Source organism: Aricia agestis, chromosome 12 (genome assembly GCF_905147365.1).
Source record: "Aricia agestis chromosome 12, ilAriAges1.1, whole genome shotgun sequence".
NCBI classification, from domain to species: Eukaryota; Metazoa; Arthropoda; class Insecta; order Lepidoptera; family Lycaenidae; genus Aricia; species Aricia agestis.
The window spans coordinates 7,271,465-7,294,282 of NC_056417.1; the positions used below are offsets into that span (position 1 = coordinate 7,271,465).

The window sequence follows — 22,818 nt, forward strand, 5'->3', positions numbered from 1 at the left end:
AAAACGTTACTTTATATTCCTATTGGCTCTGGCACCAGTCAAAAGATCATTGTACTGACGATTCAGAACGAGTGAAAAGGCAGTTTTTCGTCTAGATCTGAAGTTCCCAAACTCTTTGGCTTTAGTAATGAGATGTATGTGAGTAACATTACAATGACCTATTCTTAGCCTATTAATAACTATTTATGAACTGGTTTCTTAGAAAGCAAGTAGAGTAACCCATTAGAAACCTTTTTTGTATCGCTACTATCACACACTACTACCACCTACTATAAAAATGAAGTAAGCAGGTGACAACCTAGATTTTGAGAGACGGTTTCAGGAGCCGAGAACGCAAGGTACTAAGATAACCTAAAGTCAAAGCGGGCTTTTTTTTAATGAAATAAGGGGGCAAACGAGCAAACGGGTCACCTGATGGAAAGCAACTTCCGTCGCCCATGGACACTCGCAGCATCAGAAGAGCTCAAGTGCGTTGCCGGCCTTTTAAGAGGGAATAGGGTAATAGCGGAGGGTAGGGAAGAGAAGGGAAGGGAATGGGGAAGGGTAGGGAAGGGAATAGGATAGGGGATTGGGCCTCCGGTAAACTCACTCACTCGGCGTAACACAGTACAAGCGCTGTTTCACGCCGGTTTTCTGCGAGAACGTGGTATTTCTCCGGTCGAGCTGGCCCATTCGTGCCGAAGTATGTCTCTCCCATGTAAAGAAGCGGGCTTTAGGTCATCTTAGTACTTTTCGTCCTAATGCTAAGATGACTTTTGAGGAGGAACGAAACGAAACGTGGCAAAAGCAGGCCATAGATTTATACTAATATTACAAATACGGAAGTGTATCTGACTATATGTCAGCTCTTTACGCTCAAGCCACTGAACCGATTTTGCTGGGTATGGTAAAAGTACCTTATGTATGTCCTTACCGGGACTCAGAGTATCTCCAATTGTTTGCAAAATCGGTTCTGAGGATTGGGCGTGAAGAGGTAACAGACAGACAGACAGACAGACACACTTTCGCTTTTATAATGTGAACTGACCCTGAGTTTATAATGCGAACTTTAACATAGTGTCGAGTTCGAGATTACTTTTAAACTCCGTATAAAATAAGCTTCGCTTTAAATATTATGTGTTTGTCAGTTGAGACATAGCATAACTTAAACACAGTAGACCAACTATATAATAGACCGCGTGAAACACACGCACACGTAAGCATTTTACATAAATTTTATAATAAAGAGAGTAAAGTAATAAAAAATCACGTGATGCGTCGCATGCGCGTTAAACTCATATCTGTGTTTAAATAATTTGATTTTAAGGACACGGCAGGGTTAAAATACTGTTTTAAATATTATATGGTTGAATTAATATGGTTGAAGCCTGGCGTGAAAGTCAAAAGTCAAACTTCGCTAAGCTAGCTTTAGCTTAGTTGCACGGGAACTGTATAGAAAGTATTTTCCATTCATGACTGACATGTGGAAATTGAATTTAGCATTAAGAGGAGTCCACACTGCCCTTCTTTCCATACAAACGTTGTCCCCTGTTTCCTCCCTGGATAATGCTAGTAGAGTTATAATTTTTTTCCTGAATATCTACGGCCACTAATACAATGTCCCTATGTTTTCTTTTTTTTCATAATTTAATTATTAAATAAGATATGAACATTCAAAAACCCAAAAAAATAGCCAGATTTTCCGCTGTGTTCAAACATCCAGAAAACAGATTTGGCTAGATTATACAAAAAAATAAAACATAGGAACACAGCTCAAGCCATTCTTTAATCTTTAATGAAAAAAATACTTAAATCGGTTAAGTTTTGGAGAAGGAATCAGGGGACAACGAATCGTTGATTTTCTGGATTTTATGCAGTTGTCTCTATCGCGTTCTGCGGTATAAGCTTGAGATAAGGGAGACAGCTATAGATATTACACGTACTTTTTTTTCATTTCTCTAGCCCTTGGTGTATCCTCTTAAGGGAGAGAAAAAAGAGAGTTCCTTATGGGGGAGTAGGTAACACTAAACTAATAGATATCAGTAACTTTTTCAAAGAAGAGAATCTTTCGTTAATATATCAGGTGATCGTTTATATAGACAACTAAATAGCAAGGTTTTTTTAATCACGACAAAATGTTTCGCTGGTTCTCATTTTGCGCGCGTCAGTCTGAGCAGCACCTTCTAAAAAAAATCACATAATTGTATGTATACGTGCAGGCAATTCTGTCTTGTACAAAGATCTACTAAAGATGTAATTATACTGTGCATCCAACGTCTTAGATTTTTTAACCGACTTCCAAAAAGCAGGCTGTTTAAGTGTGTATTCGGTTGTAGATTTTCAGTAAATAAACATAAAGCCTCTATCACACGCGTATCAAGGGGATGTTTAATATCACGTCTGCCGGTAGGTATTGTGAGGCATGACGTCGTAAAAGACATTAGCACGTGCCCCGCCGTGCCCCCGAAGGGCAAAAGGGATAATACATGGCGTTTTTGTAATGTCCCTATAAAGTCGATATTGAGCAGGAATTCGGTAGCACTGTCATTCTTAGAGTACGCACTTGGATACTGCAGATAAAAATAAAGAATAATAGCAGATAAAATAATATGAAATTGATTGTACTGTCGGTTCTTGGTGGAAATTCAAATTTTTCACTATAGTCATTAATTACGTAATGAAATATATATAAATTATAGTGGAAAAAATGTACGCAATATTGTGTTTTATTTGTGTAGGTATGTGTGTAGATAAAATCGAATAAATTAAAAAAGAAAATTTAAACTTGACAAGGTATTTTATGAAAGTTAAGAAAATTCATAAAGAATATTGTTTCGAAATTCGTCTATGTTGCCTTTTTTAAAATCATCCCTGTGTAGCTATATCGTATGGAAAAAATGTGCATTGTTCTGAAGGCGGCGTCTGAAAGGTCAATGTACAAATATTTTTCACATCTACCGTAGCAATAAATAAAATTATGCCAGTGGTCAATACCAGTATTCAAGCTGACCACCGAAAAGGCAGTCTGGAATCCATAAAATATAAAGTATCATTTGTATTTTACAATTTACGGAAACCAAAATTTATGACGTGTCGTAAATCATAATCACTATCTATTCAGTTGTACTATCAGAGAAGTCAATGACGGGCCTACGTAATTTGGTAGTGTTATATCAAACCCAGTCGACAGATCACGACAGACACTGTATTGACATAACTTGACCAAATGACGCAGGTCTGCCATCTGCCTATAAATCAATTTATTCGATGGTACAATTGAAGGAGTCGCTAAGTGTGAACGTAGCTTAACATACCGATATTAAGGCTTGACCAATTTTGATCTGCTGTAACTATGGTACTTTAAGTAAGGTATAACATAAAAGTAAATTGATACTTTTATTAAATTACCGCGCAGTTTTATTAGATATTATAGTACATTATGTATACTGAGCTATATGGGGTTTTACGGAGTGAGAATGAACATTAAAAGGTTTGAAATCAATAAGTATACAAAATAGCATACATTGGCGTAAAGATATGCGAGCACAATTGAAGACATAAACGGATGAACTGATGAAGTGAATAAATAACCCTGAGGGTCGGTTCAGACCGCGCAACGTGACGCGTAGATGCATAACTAAATTTGTATACATTTAGAAATGAAACAAACCTCGTAATTTGCTTTCTTCATCATATGGCTAATAGGTATATTATTTATGCACATATTTCTGATTTCAAATCGTTTTCCCCGCCATAAAGCCTTCATCCACTTACGTTTTCAAGTGTGATAAGAATTAGTTAAAATTAATTTAAGATTTTATCTAAGATACGCGAACATATGAAAAAATACAATTATCTTGATACGTAGTTGGTTATTTTATAAAATATAAGTTTCAACATCAATTAGGTAAGAAAAAATTTTTAGGATAAAATATAAGATAAAGATTCACAAGTTTGTGAGTAGTAGAATAAATACTAAAAGGTTGGCAGAAACGGTCCACTTATTTTAGGCTTAAAAATACTTTTCTTATTATCTCAGTAGATATGAAACAGAAAAAGATGCTGTCTATTGACATTTAAATGTTATCTTTCCTTCAATTACCCTCACGGCAAAGTCCCATCGTTTTCTAAATGTCACGCGTATCTACCGTTAAAATACTGAAACCTTTTAGCGTCGACAGGTGAACAAAATGTAAATAGCAACACTAAAATTTAAATACACAAAGACAGCTATACGTTTTAAGGTTCGCACACAATATGATGGGCCGCAGCGTTTTGGTGCGGAGGGCAGTGCATTGACAGATTTTGAGCACCGTGTACTGCAGACTGCTAAAATGGAGTTGCTATTAAGTGATACAACGTGTTATAGTTGAAGCACCGGAACGGGGTGGCATCGAAGGACAAAATATAATAAGTAATCAGCCGCACAGCCGCACGCAATCGTGCGATGATTCACATAAATTGTATTCAAGCGGTGTGAGCGAACTTTTGCGCCCATTGCAGCCCGGCATATTGCGGGCGTACCGTAAAACGCAGGATTAGAGTAAACACATGTAAGTAGAACGCTTTCGAGGAATGCTTTTAGCCGTTCTGAAAAACACAGCCTGTACTATTACGGTGGTTTCTTTGAACACAATAGCTCAAAGAATGTAAACATGCGGTAGTCATTTAATTAAATTACTCAAAGACTCTGTCTTTAGAGTTTTCTTTGAGCTCCAAGAAGCGCCACAAACATTTAGGATTGTTAGGTAACGTTGTATCCAGCTTACAAATGTTTTAGGTAAAGGAAAATCTGTACCTAAGCTTTTTTATATAGAAATAATTTTGTACCTTATTTTAGCGAATAACGCTAAAATAACGTAGGTATTCAGGTGAATAAGCTTTCTTATTTTGCCTTTGGTTGGCGTGCAAATTTTTTACAAGTCAATTAAATATTTTTTTTTCTTATTTACTATTTAGTATTTACATAATATATTTTATTTTAGGTTATATAAATTGCAATTATAATGTTTTTTGATAGACTTAAGCGTATTTCGTCGTTATGATAACGAGCAAAATCCGATTTCTGAGGTCTTAAATTACTGCACATAAAAATGCTATTGTTCAAAACGATGTCATATCATCTTGGATTCGACACATGATATCTGAAGAGCTCCAAGCAATATTTAGGAATGTGGTCGGCGCGCCTATCGGGGCCAGCCGCAGCATCCTTGAAAGGCCACATTCCGACTCTTTACGGTCTAACCGCATTTCCTTTGACACGAATTGACACGAAAACCACAATATATTTTACAGTAGACTAACAGACATGTCCTTGAAATTATGTAGAGGTAAATTTTAAGTGGTTTCACCGCGTTGGTTTGGTTTGGTTGGTATGTTGGACTTACGATAAAAAAGGGTTAATGCCCCATAATATTATTCGTACTTTATAATTTTTTATAATAATAATAGCTCCCACACCGGTTTCGGTGACAGTGGCCGGTTTCATTGAAACCAGGCCAGCTACGCAGGAGTAATTTTATGGTGCCCAAGTGTGTGAGCAGTACACAAGAGCACTCTCTATTCCTGTACTCTCATAACCCAGTGGGGCGGACGACCGACACGACTGATGAGAGATCAGGCGCATGACCGACTTTTTACATGCCCATCCGACGCATGGATCCTCTTACTTGTCAGGTGATAAGCCTGCATTGTCCTAACCAAACTTGGAAATAACATATTTCCAATGTGGGAATCGAACCCACGACCTCCGAGTCAAGAGCCGCGCTCTATACCACTAGATCACGGAGGCGTTTCTTTTTTAATTTTATATATCAGACGTAGGAGAGCCATGCTTCAGCACGACTGAGCCGGCTCGACCGGAGAAATACCACGTTCTCACTGAAAACCGGCGTGAATAAGCGCTTGCACTGTGTTTCGCCGAGTGAGTGAGTTTACCGGAGACCCAATGCCCTACCCTATTCCTTTCCCTACCCTCCCCTATTCCCTTCCCTTCCCATCCCTACCCTCCCCTATTACCCTATTCCCTCTTTAAAGGCCGGCAAAGCATCTGCAGCTCTTCTGATGCTGCGAGTGTCCATGGGCGACGGAAATTGCTTTCCATCAGGTGACCCATTTGCTCGTTTACCCACTTATTTCATAAAAAAAATCCATCCAATCCATCAACTTCAATTTTGTATGTAGTAGAAATTTCGCTATCATGGTGGTAAACATGATAAATAGTCATCCACTTTGGGCTACCAAAGTGTAGGCTTTTACGTGCTTATGACGTGATAATCCATGTAACAGTGTTGCGCCCTTAAGTTTTCTGAAACTACGCTAATGTGTGTGTGCATCCGATTCGGACGGTATAATATTTAGATACTGTAAATTATATCTTGTACTATGTAGGTACAGTCAAACTACTAGAACTTGATTACCGTAATTACATCCCTAAATAGTAATTTAAGCTACAAAAAATGTATTAAGCTCAAGGTTTATTGAGGCTAAACTTCGTATAACTAGAATACCAGTTGACTATTTAAATTGTAAGCATGTTTGTAGTATAATAAATGATAAGCGATTGTACTTTCATCTTAGAAAAAGTTGCCTACATAACTATGCAAGGTTACAAGAAGGCTCTAAGGCGTGGAATACAATAAATATTATTGAGTAGGTTAAAACCTCACCTTGCGTCTTAATTGTGTAATTAATAATATTATTGTAATAGACAATCTTTTTGCTGCGGACTTGCCTACGTAAATAGATATTTGATTCCAAAGGGGTTGAAAATAGGGGTATGCAATTTTGAAAGAACGATCATCTAGCACTTAGCAGTCTAATTGACTGCAAAAGCATCGCATTAACAAAAACAATTATTTGTTAAGTACAGATAAATAAATAAGGAATATTATCAAATTAAAATATTGTTATTTGTTACAGAATATCCTGGACAAGTTCAATCCTGGCGCGCGGCAGATGATCACGGCCGGCAAGGCCTATCTGAAAGCTCTACATGGTAAGTTCATTATATTATTATAATTCTTAGTTGTCATCGCTTTTATGTAATAACTAATAAGGCAACAGGGCAAGTAGATAAACAGAGTATTTCAAAATAGCAATATTGAAATTGAATGTGGATTTGATTTAAGTTAATTTTAATATTTATTTACCTACGAAAAGCTCGTTTAAATTAATAAACCATAATATCAAAAGGCAGGAGACTAAGGGCCTGTTTTACCACTTTCTGATAAAGTGCCGAATAGGCTATTCACCACTTTTTTGACAGATTATCTATACTAAGGGCCTGTTTCACCACTTCCTGATAAGGCTATCCACCACTTAACTTGACAGATGAAGTATGGAGAATCTGTGAAGGCTGTGAATAGCCTATTCGGTACTTTGTCAGAAAGTGGTTAAACAGGCCCTTAAAGTCTTAAATTTTAAGTCATATAACATTATACGGTATTCTAATAGTAGATAAGCATAGCAGCATAAAGCGTAATAATATTTCAATCAAATCCATTTCAAAGTCAAATTTAATCTACGATTACCTTAAATCTAGTTTAGCCGATTCACAGTCTAGGTATAAGGTTAGAAGTAACCGTGGTTTACATTTTCTCACTCGTTCCCCGACCCCCGTATTTATGAAAGAGAACGGGAAAGGGAAGCTTGTTTAACGATTAGCGTTTACCCCATCTGACATCTATCCTGTGACATCATAATCTTGCGAGACTTGCGCTCATTCGGTCGTAAACAATTAATTTATATACATAGAGCCAAATGGGTGCATCTATATGCAAAACCTCAGAGTTGTGTGCTTGTTTGGCTGCGAAACTGGGACGGGGCGTGTGCCAAATTGTCTGCCTGGCTTATCTGGCAGTAGACGCCATAAACACCGCCACGATTTAGCGACTGTTGCTAAATGCAATCATTGAACCTGAGAGATACCTTTAATGCAGGCGCGGTGCCGGTTAGCAGCGGATGACATGAAGCAACCACAGACGACGTTTGTATTTCTATGTAATATCCTAGCGACACGAAGCTAGTGACACTTTCATAGAAATACATAGAAACCAGTAGTGTTGCGACGACACGTCGTCGTCTGCTGCAATTTCATGTAGCCGGCTTCTAACTTGTACCTATATCCTGAATGTTGGGGTAGGGTCACGGATAGTAATAAGCTCAATTTTTTATCGAAATAAAACACTAAGGGCCTGTTTCACCACTTCCTGATAAGTACCTGATAGGCTGACCACTTAACATGACAGATTCTTTATACTACATTGAGTTCATCTGTCAAGTTAAGTGGTAGATAGCCTATTCGGCATCAGGAAGTGATCATACAGGCCCTTAATACTTTAATGTAGTAAGTAGATGACGATCACAACTCAGGGCCCGTACCACAAAACGGTTTCGAGACTCAAACAATCGAATGAGAATGCCGCGTCCTGCTCTAACAACGTCATTTCACGTTTGTTACAGTAGGACGCGGCATTCTCGTACGATTGTTTGAGTCTCAAAACGGTTTCGTGGTATGGCCCCAGTGGCGCGGTGCGCCAAAATACGTTTATTGGACGAAAGTCGTACAAGCACACCAAAAACTATCCTATGTCCCTCTCACAGACATAGGATAGATACCGCATGTCCCTCCATTTGTATGAAAACGAGCGTGCCACTTTTTTCCTACCTACTGTGACGGTGAGTTCTAGTCCAACGTTTCTATTCGAATTTTTAAAATTCCTATTGAGGACCGATTCCGATAGCAGAGTAAAGAACAGAATTTCGAAAGACGAGCATTGCTCGTCATTTCGGAACGCGATATGGCACGCGAAGTACACATGCGGTATCTATCTTGATCTTTATCTGTGGTCCCTCCTGTCTGTTAAAGTATATCTATACCAAATTTCATCTAAATCGGTTCAGCCGTTTTAGCATGAAGTGGTGAAGAAGTAACAAATAAGCGGACAGGAGGACAGGCTATCGGAAAGACATACTTTGCGTTAAAAAATTAGTAGGAGTTGCCTAGATTTAGGATGTGTCATGTGTGTCCTACTCCTACTACTATCTTGGAAGGGCTACAGAGGAGTAGGACCCACGTCATGACAAATCCTAAATCTGGGACCCGGGGAAAAAGGCACAATCCGTATAACAGTAAATTGAAAAGTCAAAATCACTGAGCATAAAAATAATGTAATTTTGATTTTTCTCGCTAGACTCGTTGTATTTCAATCGCTGAATCAGACTTTCATAGTACCGTGCCAAATTTTTAGGAGCGGCTATGAAGTTATAACAAATTTTATTCAAGTACTGATTACAAACACTTTATTAAGGCTCGATATACGTCCACCCGAAGTCCGAACGCGCGGTTTGGTGGCTACACCACGAGATCACTATCATAACTCATAAGCAATTATTGTAAGTAAATGACAGCGCGGCCGCTCCGCTATTTAAATTGGTTGTAACTTCACGGTGTAGCGACCAAAACGCGCGATCTTGTGGACGCATATAAATCCAGCCCAAAACAAAACGCGCGTTTCCGTATGATATACAAATTTCGCCGCAACAAAGTTGCAAGCAATATTTTTCGAATATATGGATGTAGATACATAGAATAGAATATAGATGTAGACAATTATATGCACACTGCAATTATGTAGGTATGTACAGATTTATCGTATCAAAAACGGCCTCTTCGTAAAAATTGAATTCAAAAGTTTGGACCTTTTAATTGGAGGCAACGAACTTTTAGAGACTGAAGGTAAATAAAGGTTTGGTCTAGCTTTGACTTCCATTTTTCACTCTGTTAATTAGAAACTTTCAGTTTATACGTTACTGAAAACTTAGTTTTTAAAACTGAACCTCGTTTTCACAGGGGTAAGGGTTTAAAAATACTTCTCTAGTACGCAGCGGCAAACAATAAAGTATTTGATTCAAAAATTATATTGTAATTTTGGCAAAAACTAGAAATGTAAAAGTATTAACGTAATAACGTAGTAAACTAGAAATATAAAAATTATAAACGGAATTTAAAAATAGAGAATTGTAAAATACAAGTAAAAAAATAGTTATAATTATTAACCAATAGGTATTTTACTGCAATGTTTAACACTATAGATGCAGCACCAGTATAAACAATAAACAAAAGGTTTGTTCGACGTTTGACAACTTTTATAAAAATATTCTGATATGACGTACGTGTAACATGTCGGATTTTGGCCGGATTAGTTACTGAATGTTCTAGTAGCGCCCTCTGCTCCGACTTTTGCATATATTTTTTTTAATCTATATTTAATTAGGGGTTGACTTTTGCATAATATTCCCTATTCTTAAATTGTTAAACTTAAATCGTAGCTAACTTCTCGGCTCTCGCAAAAACTCGCACTCGCCAAATGAGGCTCAATATGCCGTCAGTAGATCATCTGTGGTGAATTTTAGCACCAGCCATACTTTCTCTGTTATGCGCTACTTAGTGAACAATAAGAACAAATGAACCGCACCTCAATATAACTGACAATTAACGGTTTCATAGGGCTACATCACATACAAGTTTTTCAATATAAAAAGAAAATTATTTCAGTGAATGGTTAATCTCGAAATCTCAATAATAGACACATTAAATTTTGTAGGTACAAACTTTGATTTTCCGAAAATCAGCCCAATAAGGGGTAAAACAGGGGTAACAACTTTAAAGTTTGTCTTGAAAATGTATTACTTATATTAAAATTCTGTGCATACAAAATGCAGGCAACATCTTGTACACTTACTACATAACATAGTATGAAGAGCAATACATATCAAATAACAAATAAAAGCATAAGCGGCTCGTGCCTTCTTTTATAGAATCTCCAAATTTATTGCATTTGACTCGCTCATTATAAATAAATGGTCGCTGTTAAGCATTAGTGTCCTAACCCACAATTTTTTTTGTTGATACATTTTGAATGCAGTCTTGTTCTAAATCATTTATAGCACATAACTGCATTCATAACTCAATACGTAAGTTTTATGTGGGTTAGTACACGAATGCTTAACAGCGTCCAAATTACGTTTGTTCGTACACAAATTGAGTGTATTATGGCTCGTGGCGGGAGCCCGCTTCAGTTCGGCTTATTTTTTCACGTTGACCTAATTTTCGACCATAATTCACCCAACCAATAGTAAAGTTCAATTAAATATAATTTATAATGGTTATTTGATAAGCTTTATAGCTTAATTATTCGCACAATACACCGGAATTTAAACAGCTATTCATATCTTTGAAGGTTTAATTAGAATTCTGCGATGATATAAATGTGTATATTTTGCTCACCAAAATAATTTTGTTATCGAATAGTAACATTAAATAGTCGATATTCGCAATTTCGCAATAGTCGATATTCTGATAATAATTTTAAGGGATTTATCTAGAGTCACTACCACACTCAATCAGCTGTATGAAGACCTTGATAATAATTTTGGGGTTAATATTGCCGTACAGTGGTATTACTAAGTTCTGTCTTCACTAGGAACTACTATTCATAGGTTTTCCTAATTATTGGTGTTTATTTTTTAGGTTGGCTTGGCAACATTTTTACATGAAAATGTTTTTGGTGGGATTTTTTATACAAGAAAATACCTAGAAAATAAACACCGGGAATAAATTTTAGTACACTCTCAACTGGTCGTTCAGCGTTCTGTTTTAGCCCGTGCCCCGTACAATAGATTTCATTTACTCAGAGACTCTACGCTAGAGCTAAAAGCCTTTTTATAGCCTCAAAATGTTTTGAGGTAGGAAATACGTCTGTATAAGCGTATTTAAGCAGGAAATTCTGAGCGTTATTACCTAACCAATGAGACTAGTTACTACAGTTACTTCTGTGCTAGAATTTATTATTTATTGTTAATACAATAAGATAGTTAGTGTAGTTAGTAATTTAGTGATAATTTTCTTTAGTTTCATTTTATAAATTCTTTAGTGAACCATGTAATAAATAAATCAATTTAAGTTCTAAAGCCCTAGTTTAGTAAAATGTCATTCATATCTTTTTAAATACGAAGAACGACGGAGAGCCATAACACCCGATTATTATTGGCACTACAATAATATTGTAAGGTTTAGAAAATCTTATTATTGGTATTTGAGTTGAGAGTGTCCATGGACGACGGTAATTGCTTTCCATCAGGTGACTCGTTTGCTCGTTTGCCCCTAATTTAAAAAAAAATTACACAAAAACATAAGGTATTAAATTGTTAATAATAGGATAACTGCTAACGACAGAACTCTATGTTTTAAGTTAACAACAATGTTTCTTCCCTCAGGTGCGGCCGCCGCCTCACGTCTATATGTGGATGCCGTGGGCAAACTGGGACGACAAGCCCAGCAGGGGACTTGGGGAGGATGCGCCGATATTGGTAAGTTTAGTTGAGAGCAAAGACATTGGCAATTTTTCTTTTATACAAGACGACAAAGTAAAATAGGGTAACAATTAGGTACGCTTACGGCAGTTCCCAATATTTGATCTATCTCTGGTTTGGCCCTACTAGAGATAGGAATAGCTTACATTAGAATTAGATACATATATTATATGTCAATTGTGAGCTATTCTATCTCTAGTAGGGCAAAACCAGAGATAGATCAAATATTGGGGACGGCCGTAAGTAAATCATCGAGTCAATCAGATCAGCGAGCAATACAAAAGCGATAAAAAAAATCGAAGAAAAATGTCGCAGGCTTATCTTCTTAGCCTATCAAAATGTTATGATAATGTATTGAAATTATCCATTCTGGCAAATCCAGTTTCAACATAAAAAGATGGAAACAATAAAACTAAAATATTAGAAAAATATTGGAATAAGTGACAAAACATCATAGCCACAAATACCGGAAGATTTTAATTATTTAACCCTCTGCCACTGAGGTGGCGTTCTTGTAAATATTCTACTGAGGAGTAGTCTGTCAGACGTAAACTTTGATTATCAATAAAAAAATTTATGGTTAACTTTTTTAATTAAGTTGTTTAGATATAATATGTATAGTATTATATAAAAACTCATTTTAATATTAATTATGTTTAATGAAACACGTAATTACGAAAATATTAAATCTTTATTATCATAGTAATAACAGGAACATTTGTCACAGCCTCCTTTAAAATATTATTTAAAATAAAACGTAGTATAAAATCAACACTTTTAACTTAAATCAGTCTTCTTTAAACATAAAATTAACCAAAAAAAGCAATAAAAAAGAAATCCTTAGAGTAGTTTTTTTTTTAATCAGCCTTAAACTTCTCTATTATGTCTTCACAAATTTGTACGGAACATTGCAGACAAATAGGTTTTGCGCAAGCACAACAGGCAAATCTTGTTTTATTTTCAATTTGCTTGGGCGAACTCGACATAACTTCCTTGTTGATGATGATTCAGGCTCCCTGGGGGGTGGAGGAGGTAAATCATTGCCTAGTACACGACGTAAAGTCATTCTCAATTCTCTAGGTAATCTTTCATTATAAACTCTTTGTTTTAGTGCAGGGAGTACTAATTCTCGAGCAAAATCCTGATCTTCATCTATCCACTGCAGAATTTGCTGGTCATTCAAAATGTTGACGTTTTCAGGAGCCTTTCCCTTCCTTGCAGGTCTATACTTTGAGAGTTGCTTGCCATCTAAAAGCAATAATATAATTATGATAATAAATGTAGCTGCGCTAAAAGTTCAATCATTAATTTACTGACCAGACGTATTTACGACACTGAAATTATAGCGATTATATGAAATTATTATATGAAATTATAGCGATATTACTGACGTTACGTCTGCCAGATCCATCATTTATTACTGACCTTACGTCTGGTAGACACCAAACAGCTCTAGCTCCACACATACACGCGTTGCAGCTGCCTACACTGCACTGGCGGGCGGCTTGCGTCCACGCAGGAAGGTACAGAGAGAGACAAAACTATACGGCGCGAATTGGCAACGTAGCAACTACTCATAGGTATCCTGGTGTCTGTCAGACGTCACGTCAGTGGCAGAGGGTTAAAGTCATTGAAAGTGACAATAACAATTGCAGGAACAGCGCTAATGAAAGTCGTCGAGGTGTACCGAGAGATTCAGGACCAACAGATGAATATTGTAAGTTTCATACCATTCAATTTGTTCGTTCATTTCCATCCATTCATTTATGTTGAAGAAAGAATTGTGAAGTTCTTTAATATTATTAATTACCGTTAAATATTGTCGATGAGTATTGTATGTTGTCTATTGTTTCGTAGTAAGAAAGTATATTATGCTTTCATAATAATATAATGAAAGCATCTATATTATAGACACAGAATAATAATCATAATGATTGGATTGCATTGTCTTGATCTTATATTGTTTAAGCTTTTTTCTTTGTCTGGCCATATTTTTAATAATAATATCTCATTTGTATCATAATGTTCTGATAAATATAATGTCTAGATAGTATTAAAATGAACTTATTATAAGACGAGCTTTTGTCCGCGGCTTCGCTCGCGTGAAGAAGTATTATTAAATACAAACTTTCATCCCCTATTTTAACCTCTTGGAGGTGGAATTGATCAAAATCCTTTCTTAGCGGATGCCTACGTCATAATATCATCTACCTGCATCCCAAATTTCAGCCCGATCGGTGCAGTGGTTTGGGCTGTACGTTGATAGATCACCATGTCAGTCAGTCACCTTTGAGTTTTATATAGATTTGGAAGTTATTTCAATGTATTAATTTGATATAACTCAACTTTTATCATGTATGAATTTGTGTACATACTTATAATATTACAAAGTTACAACCTAGGCAACCTAGGCGAGTTAGGCATAAAGACCATTCTAAGCTATTGTATCAGCAGACTTAGCATTATTTCTAAAACATACAACTACACAAAATTGAAGAGGAAGAGAAACAATATTATAACATCTCTTTACCTTTTCTTTTACTTTTATAGTGTTTTTGTAAAACAAATTTAGATTTTAGTATTCTATTCATATACATCATCCGTAGTTGCAACACCAACAATGTCATTTCATAGTTTCACATAAAATATTGTCGTAAAAACTTTTTTATTCCTGCCTTGGTAATTTATTTGTTTGTCGCAGCTCAAGGCGTTCTATGTGGATTTGTTGGTACCGCTGGAGACGAATTTGGAGAAAGACACCAAAGTTGTACAGGTTTGTAAAGTTATACGCTTTTATGAGAAAGTCGTTTACTACTTACGATTTTATGGCTATTAAAATTTCTGAAACTTATGACGTGCAGGCACGGAAGTATATTATAATATACTTTACTGGTTACTTAATTTAAAAACTTAGACAGAAGTCTGATGATTAGGCGCGTTAACTTTTTAAACTTGTGTGCAAGTTCCCGAAAAATGACGCCTGCGTTACTTTTTGGACACTGCACATTGAGAAGCTTGAACGTGAAACAGCTAAATCTTAAAAATCTACAATATGGCGGCGTAAGCACACCAAAGTGCCTTTTAGTCTATGTCTAACATTGTCAATATCACAATTATGGTACACCTTGAGATAAATAAATATTATGTGCCTCAAGTCTAGGCTCGGCACTTTTAGTACAGTAAGCTCATCTACTTCTTTTTTGTAGTCGGAACAGAAGAGATTTCTGCAGCAGCACAAGCTGCGGTCAGAGAGCTACAGCAAGGCGGCCGCCACCATCAAGAAACAGAGGAAGAAGAAGACTAACGTCACCAAAGTTGGCTCGGCCATGGATAAAGAAATGAAGGTAGGATGCTTCTATTATGTTACTTACAGTTACGGTCAAACTCAGAAACGTTATTGATTAATAAATATTGAATTTAAAGTTTAATACAAATTAAAGTTAAGTAAGTAATCAATAATTAACGACTCTTCAATTATTGTAGCATTACTGCATTACTATTCGATAAACTTCTGATTATTTCGTCATTTTAACGTGCTTTAAATAATTATCTGAACGACAAAATTTCGACTTCGACCCATTAAAATAATATCAAAAATACTATTGTATATTATAACAATTACAGTATTAATACCTTAACTTTAATCATAATAATATTAAATATTTTTGAGTACATAAATTTTACAGTAAGTATGTCAAACAATATTCAAAGTTAACCCTACGTAACTATTGTAAAAACTCTTCAAAACAAAGCTCAAGTACTTAATACAATAAAGTAGGTTTAATAAAAAATCTAATTGAATAATTTCATTACCTATCTCAAATATTAAGAGGATAAATACGAGGAAGAATTAATATTTAATTATAATTAATTAACGGCCTGTCCAGATCTCCACGTCACGACGTCATCAACGTAGCACGGTACGTTGACGTGACGTGAAAATTTACGTCAACGTAACGTGAAAATGCACGTCACGATGTAGCAACATTTTACATCTTTTTTTTCTTAAATCTCTCTCTCCGTCTTCTTAACAATAGCTGAAGCAGAATACGTATTGTGCGGTCCATATCTGGATAAGTAGTGAAGAATGTAGCAGCTTTACAAGGCATGGTGACGTACAATGTTGCTACATCGTGACGTGTATTTTTACGTTGTACGTTGACGTAAATTTTCACGTCACGACAACGTACCGTGCCACGTTACCGCACCGTTCCACGTTGACGACATCGTAACGTGAACATATTGTGGACAGGCCCTAAGCCTTCTAATTATTTTCATGAGCCTTACGAAACTTTTTGGAAGGTCTCCGCAAATTTATTTTACTCCAAAAATCCTCTTTGCTAATCTTCTTGCTATTATGTAATAATGGCTGTTTGTACAATAACTAAAATAAATTATTCTTCATCTTTTTTCTTGATTTTAGAAAAGGGTTTAACTTCGACACGAGTTAGGTTATTTTTACAATAAAAGTAAATACTTAAATAACGTTTTGCTCTACGAAAGAGTAAAGAATGAAATTCTCGTTGAAAAATAGTTAAAGTTTTTGCTTATCTCTTGTGGCATTTCGTTTTGATAGTTGACATACAAACGATACAAGTTGGTAAGAACTTTAAGGAATTCCATTTGTCTTTGCAGAATATGCAAATCTTGGAGGAGGAGAAAACCAAACTGGACGCATTTTGTGAACAAAGCTTGAAGAATGTGAGTATACGAATATTTATTTTAATATAGTATAATAAAGTTTAATATTCTACTTATTTTACGGAAAATTACCCGTAGAACATGCAATGTAAGTTGAGTCAGGAATTTGAGTAGAGTTCCATTTTAAAACTAAAGTCAAAAAAGTGAAGAAATTAAAAAGTGGCAACATCGTAGTGTCATCCCTTTCAAATCAATCTAAGAAAAAAGGGATGCCACTCTATGATGTTTGCCACTTTTTAATTTCTTCTCTTTTTTGACAGACCACATATATTTTTTTAAACTTACGAAGCACTGGCTGTCTAATGTTCTTAATTTGAATCTTATGGTTTTTTTATTCTAAATTTCAAATTTTCCACCATAAAGCACTCGTCATAAATGTTTTTAATTTAAATGCAATTTGCTTTTTTTTTTCATCAGGCCATGACACAGGAGCGCCGTCGCTACGGTTTCGTTCTCGAACGTCAGTGCTCGCTGGCCAAGCACTGGCTGGCTTACCACGCCGCTGGCAGCGCCGCCTACAACGCTGGACTTGATGAGTGGCTGGAGGTCTCTCGCACCCGCGAGTTCCTGCCATCCAACGTGGAAGCCATGTTCGTTAGCAGGATGAGGGTAAGCAGATGTTTAACATAAGTAAAAAATATTTTTGAATACTAAATAATGTTATAGTGGAAATCATAGAATAAGAACGTGGAAATAGTACAACAGTATAGGCCTATAGGGTTTCATTAATTAATCCAAATTATATTACATATTACTATAACTACTTAATGCTAAATATTATAGTGGAAATAGTATAACAAGATAGTTTTTTTTTTTTTTTTGCAAACGAGCAAACGGGTCACCTGATGGAAAGCAACTTCCGACGCCCATGGACACTCGCAGCATCAGAAGAGCTGCAGGTGCGTTGCCGGCCTTTTAAGAGGGAATAGGGTAATAGGGGAGGGTAGGGAAGGGAAGGGAAGGGAATAGTTTAGGGTAGGGAAGGGAATAGGGTAGGGGTTAGGGGATTGGGCCTCCGGTAAACTCACTCACTCGGCGAAACACAGCGCAAGCGCTGTTTCACGTCGGTTTTCTGTGAGAACGTAGTATTTATCCGGTCGAGCCGGCCCATTCGTGCCGAAGCATGGCTCTCCCACGTATTTTATTGTGTTAGTGTTTTATTAATGTTAAGAATGAATTTCCACCAGGAACTTACGGTACAATCAATAGCATATTAAATGTAAGCAAATGTTATTAAATATTAGGAGATCTTTCTAGGCCTGTATTAATCCAGATCTAAACTGATTCTTCACAAAATTTCATTGAAATCCACTCAGCAGAGTTGTGCGAAAGTAGCAAACATCCATCCATCATTTCTATTGATCCTTTTATACATCTTCACAAACTTTATAACTTTCGATAATAGATATTACGCAGCTTTGCGATGAAAACTATTTCGATCCTTTTGACGCTCACGGCGACACTATCCGCGTAAAACAATATCCTACGTATCCTGAGGAAACCAACCTTTTTCGGGACCAAATCCGTTAAGTAACGTGAAAGCAATAAAACCAAATCCATTTACTTACTTATTTTTTCACAATTTTATTTTGACTTTTTTTTTAATACTTAATGAAGAATATTATTAGCGTAACCATCGGAAATTGATTTTCATACTTATCAGAGTTTGTAAAGTATTAGATGTTTTTTATTTATTTAAATCTTACATATAAATAAAAAATAATTTTTAATTTTGTTAGTATCGCTTACACTCGAGAGCGGCTAAACAAATTTGGCTAATTTTAGGCTTGAAATATTCGTGAAAGTCCAGGAAAGGTTTAGATGAGGAGGAAAATAATATGAATTGCACCATCTAGTATAATAAAAAATTGTATCAAAATGTAGATTTTAGAATACCAAATGTAAATGCGTACTGTTCCAGTAGTAGAAAGCCTCCAGTGATTGCACTGTCCAGTACCCATCACTCCGTTGCAAATTGGAATCGAAACCAATCACAGATTCACAACCAAATCTTCTTCAAATGCTTTGTGATAGGGATAGAGCGAACTTTATTAAATTACTAGCTGTCCCGGCAAACGTTTCTTTGCCATATAAAGTATTTCGCCCACAGAAATAAATCTAGATAGAACGGCTAAGCGGATGGAGTACGCGTGTTTCAATCTTGCACAAGTGAGCAAGATTTGTTGAACGTTCATTTAGTCAGCTCGCACGTCTCGACTTGATTACACCGGAGCGGTTGTGCAAAAATGCCTCATTGTAAAAATAGAAGTACGAAAGTGAATCGGTCAAAAGGAGGTATTTCTTTCCACGGGTAAGTTATTTGATCTAACTAAATGCAAAGCAAAAATTTACACGATCGATTCCTTAGCAATAGCAACGCACGCGCGTCGCCGTTCTATCTTGATTTATTTCTGTGATTTCGCTCTACAATTTCGCCCATATACTATTGAAGTTACTAAATAAGCATGTTACCATGGCAACGTCCATCGCTATCCCGTCGCACAAACAATGGTCACCGTCAGTCTCGACTTGTAATAATTTACTATTATTTATTCAACAAATGCACTTATCAATATTAAAAGTACCCAGTAGCCGATTCTCAGACCCACTGAATATGCATATAAAATTTGGTTAAAATCAGTAAAGCCGTTTCGAAGGAGAACGGTGACTAACATTGTGACACGAGAATTCTATATATAAGATTATGTCCCTAAATAATTACCGTATTAGTAGCACCGAAATTAGTTTATCACTGTGCATTTTTCGGTATAAAAATCATCCTAATACGTCTTTCCCGACTCTTAAAGCATCTCCATACCTTCTAAATTGGTTCCGCAGTATAAAAATTATCTTTGAAATAACTGTTTAACGTTTCTAAACTTCGCTATCTAATTATAAAATTCTGTATTAAGTCTTCAGACATAATATTATCTTTCAAATTATCTTCTAGCCTTTGACTAAACGAGCTTAAAGACACATGATAAAAGAACACAAACTAGTCCTTTGATACATAAACCTCATTAGTCGTACACGAGACATTCTCATTTAGATGATAAACATAATAAGCAGGCTATAGTACTTTCGTGAAATTATGTACTTAGTTCGAATGTTATTTCGTGAACATAAAAAGTCATCTGAATTCAGAATGTAGAGAACGGTCCCTTATGTTTCTCCACCTTCGTAATCGGTTTTTTCGTTTAGCGTGGGGCAACATGGAGTACTTACCAGCATCAATAATCACTAAAATCTATGTCCCTTTGTTTGCTTAAATATTTAAAACTACGCAACGGATTTTGATGCAATTTTTTTTAATAGATAGAGTGATTGAAGAGGAAGGTTTATATGTCAACATCCATTAAATAGTTGAGAAATACTGTTATTTTTTAAATTTCTAATGTGATGTCGTAAATAATTAGAAAATTTTCGCTTAAATTGCACAGTTATCCATCATAGCTTAATCATATCATATATTTTGGTTCATTTGAAATTTGAAGAGATTGGTTTAAAAATGTGTATTTTTACACCGATATCATATAATAGGTACTTACCTATCTAATTTGCTAAATCATATTATGTTGTGTTAGCAGTTCAGTCATTAAAATAGTAGAAAAATGAAAATGAAAGAAAAACTTACAACGAGATGATCTGAAAGGGAAACAAGATAAAGTGATGTAAAACATTTCCATGATAATGCAAACGATTAACATAATGAATGTAAAGATCAGTTTAACAAAACTGTTGCAGTTCCCAGACTTAACAATAGGCTAACATCTTACAATCGTACATACAATTAGCACCAATTAGATTTTAATTGTATATCTTTTTCTTATACTCAAGATTAGTAAAAGCAATGACTAGGCGATACGTAAAAAATGCGACACATAATTGAAATTTCAAGCCACTCAACGACAATTTCTTCAAATCAAATCATTTATTTGCAGAATAATCACAGGTAGAAAGATAATATCTTAATTTGAGCGTTCTTAAGTTTAAGCTACTATTAGTATAATATACAAGGTGAAACAAAACAAAGTGATGATACTTTAGGGTGTATATTATGTGTCCCTTAATCATAAATTAGAGTTCACTGTGAAGGTAGCAGTGCTAAAAGTTTTTTTTAATGATTTGTATGGGCCAGCGCCCGAGCGTCATGAACTTTCCCATACAAAAGTAAAATAGTCTTACAGCACTGCTACTTCCACAGTGAACTCTGTTTAAGGGGCACATGCAACACACTCTAAGCTCTGAAGTATTATAACCTTACTAGCTGTCCCGGCAAACGTTTCTTTGCCATATAAAGTATTTCGCCCGTATTATTTTATTGAAGTGACTAAATAAGTATGTCACCATGGCAACGTCCATCGCTATCCCGTCGCACAAACAATGGTCGCCCTCAGTCTCGAGTTGTAATAATTTACTATCATATTTTATTCAACATATGCACTTATCAATATAAAAAGTACCCAGTAGCTGATTCTCAGACCCACTGAATATGCATATAAAATTTGGTTAAAATCAGTAAAGCCGTTTCGGAGGTGTACGCGGCCTAACATTGTGACACGAGAATTTTATATATAAAGAAGATTATTTAAAACATAATTTTTATGTGGGAAACATCTAATCGGCGCCAATTTAGACCAGCTTGGCGACACTGGCTTCCCTGCCTCGTAGGATTCCAAGGAGTCACTACGTGTCTCAGGTTTTGGTGGTGACTGGAGGACAATTGATCCTCCGTCTTGGTGTACACTGTACAAGTGTACATGTGATCGGTTCGAATATGGTCCATCGGTGTCCATTCAATCGTTTTAATTGTGTTGTTTGTTACCCCCCAGTATATTATTAAAGTCTCTTTTAAAGCTCCTTAAGTTACACCATCAGAATGAGACACTGTCAAGATATCTTATAACTTTTCTAATACCTTTATATTTCTAATTCCCACTCCATTCCACAGCAAGTGTCATTCTGGGCGGACGAGGACGTGTACGCGAGCCCGCGTATCGGTGACGATGATGATCGCGCTTCAGTCGGCTCGGCGCTGCGCAAGACTCGCTCAGTGGACGCCTCCTGCCTGGACGTCCGCTCCATCGGGGACCTGGGTTCCCCGTCCCATGGGCTGTCCAGAGCCAAGTCTGACCTGAACCTCCAGGCTACGCTGCATGATGATGGTGAGTCTTTGAAGGGAATCGTTCTAGAGCGGCGTTGCGCACTTTCGGGGATGTTAAAAATGTTTATGTTACGTCAGGACATGTGACATCATTGAAAATTTGTAGGACGGAGGGAGAGTAGTCGTTTTCACTTCTATAGCTAGGATTGTTTTTAATTAACCCATCAATCCCCAAGCGGCAGGCGGCTGCCGCATAACAATTGAAAATCTATTGTCTGCGATACCCACGATTGAGGTGTTAAGCAGGTGGGTTGGGAGTCTGTAAATCACTTCGAATAATCAAGGTGAATTTTTAAAATGGTAGACACAATGCAAAAGTGTACTTGCAGTACTCAGTTTATTATTAAATTATGTTTGCACGTTAAAATAAGTTGTTTAATTTTGTAACATGGAAGTGATTAATGTTCCAAAAGATTAATTAACAAAAAAATAAGGATGTGGACATCCTTGTCCCAAAAATATACTGCCAAATGCAACTTCATAAGCTTATTACGCTGTTTCTGAGACCTTAACCAAAAACCATATAACCGGTCAATCTTTCAATCAAAACAGATGAACCTTTAACAAGTATAATGCACAGAAATTTCTTATAATCACAT

The 22,818-nt window shown here is 36.2% G+C and overlaps 1 protein-coding gene across 4 annotated transcripts in view; it reads left to right on the plus strand.

Moving 5' to 3' along the window:
* The window catches only part of LOC121732188 (brain-specific angiogenesis inhibitor 1-associated protein 2), a 247,961-nt gene that overhangs the window by 220,490 nt on the left and 4,653 nt on the right, over positions 1-22,818 (plus strand). For all 4 annotated transcript variants that reach the window (XM_042121982.1, XM_042121984.1, XM_042121985.1 and 1 more), the window contains 8 exons: positions 6,901-6,976; positions 12,259-12,351; positions 14,010-14,071; positions 15,056-15,127; positions 15,561-15,698; positions 16,990-17,055; positions 17,473-17,664; positions 22,007-22,220. In XM_042121982.1, coding sequence (XP_041977916.1) covers positions 6,901-6,976; positions 12,259-12,351; positions 14,010-14,071; positions 15,056-15,127; positions 15,561-15,698; positions 16,990-17,055; positions 17,473-17,664; positions 22,007-22,220 — 913 coding nt within the window. The remainder of the gene's footprint in view (positions 1-6,900; positions 6,977-12,258; positions 12,352-14,009; positions 14,072-15,055; positions 15,128-15,560; positions 15,699-16,989; positions 17,056-17,472; positions 17,665-22,006; positions 22,221-22,818) is intronic.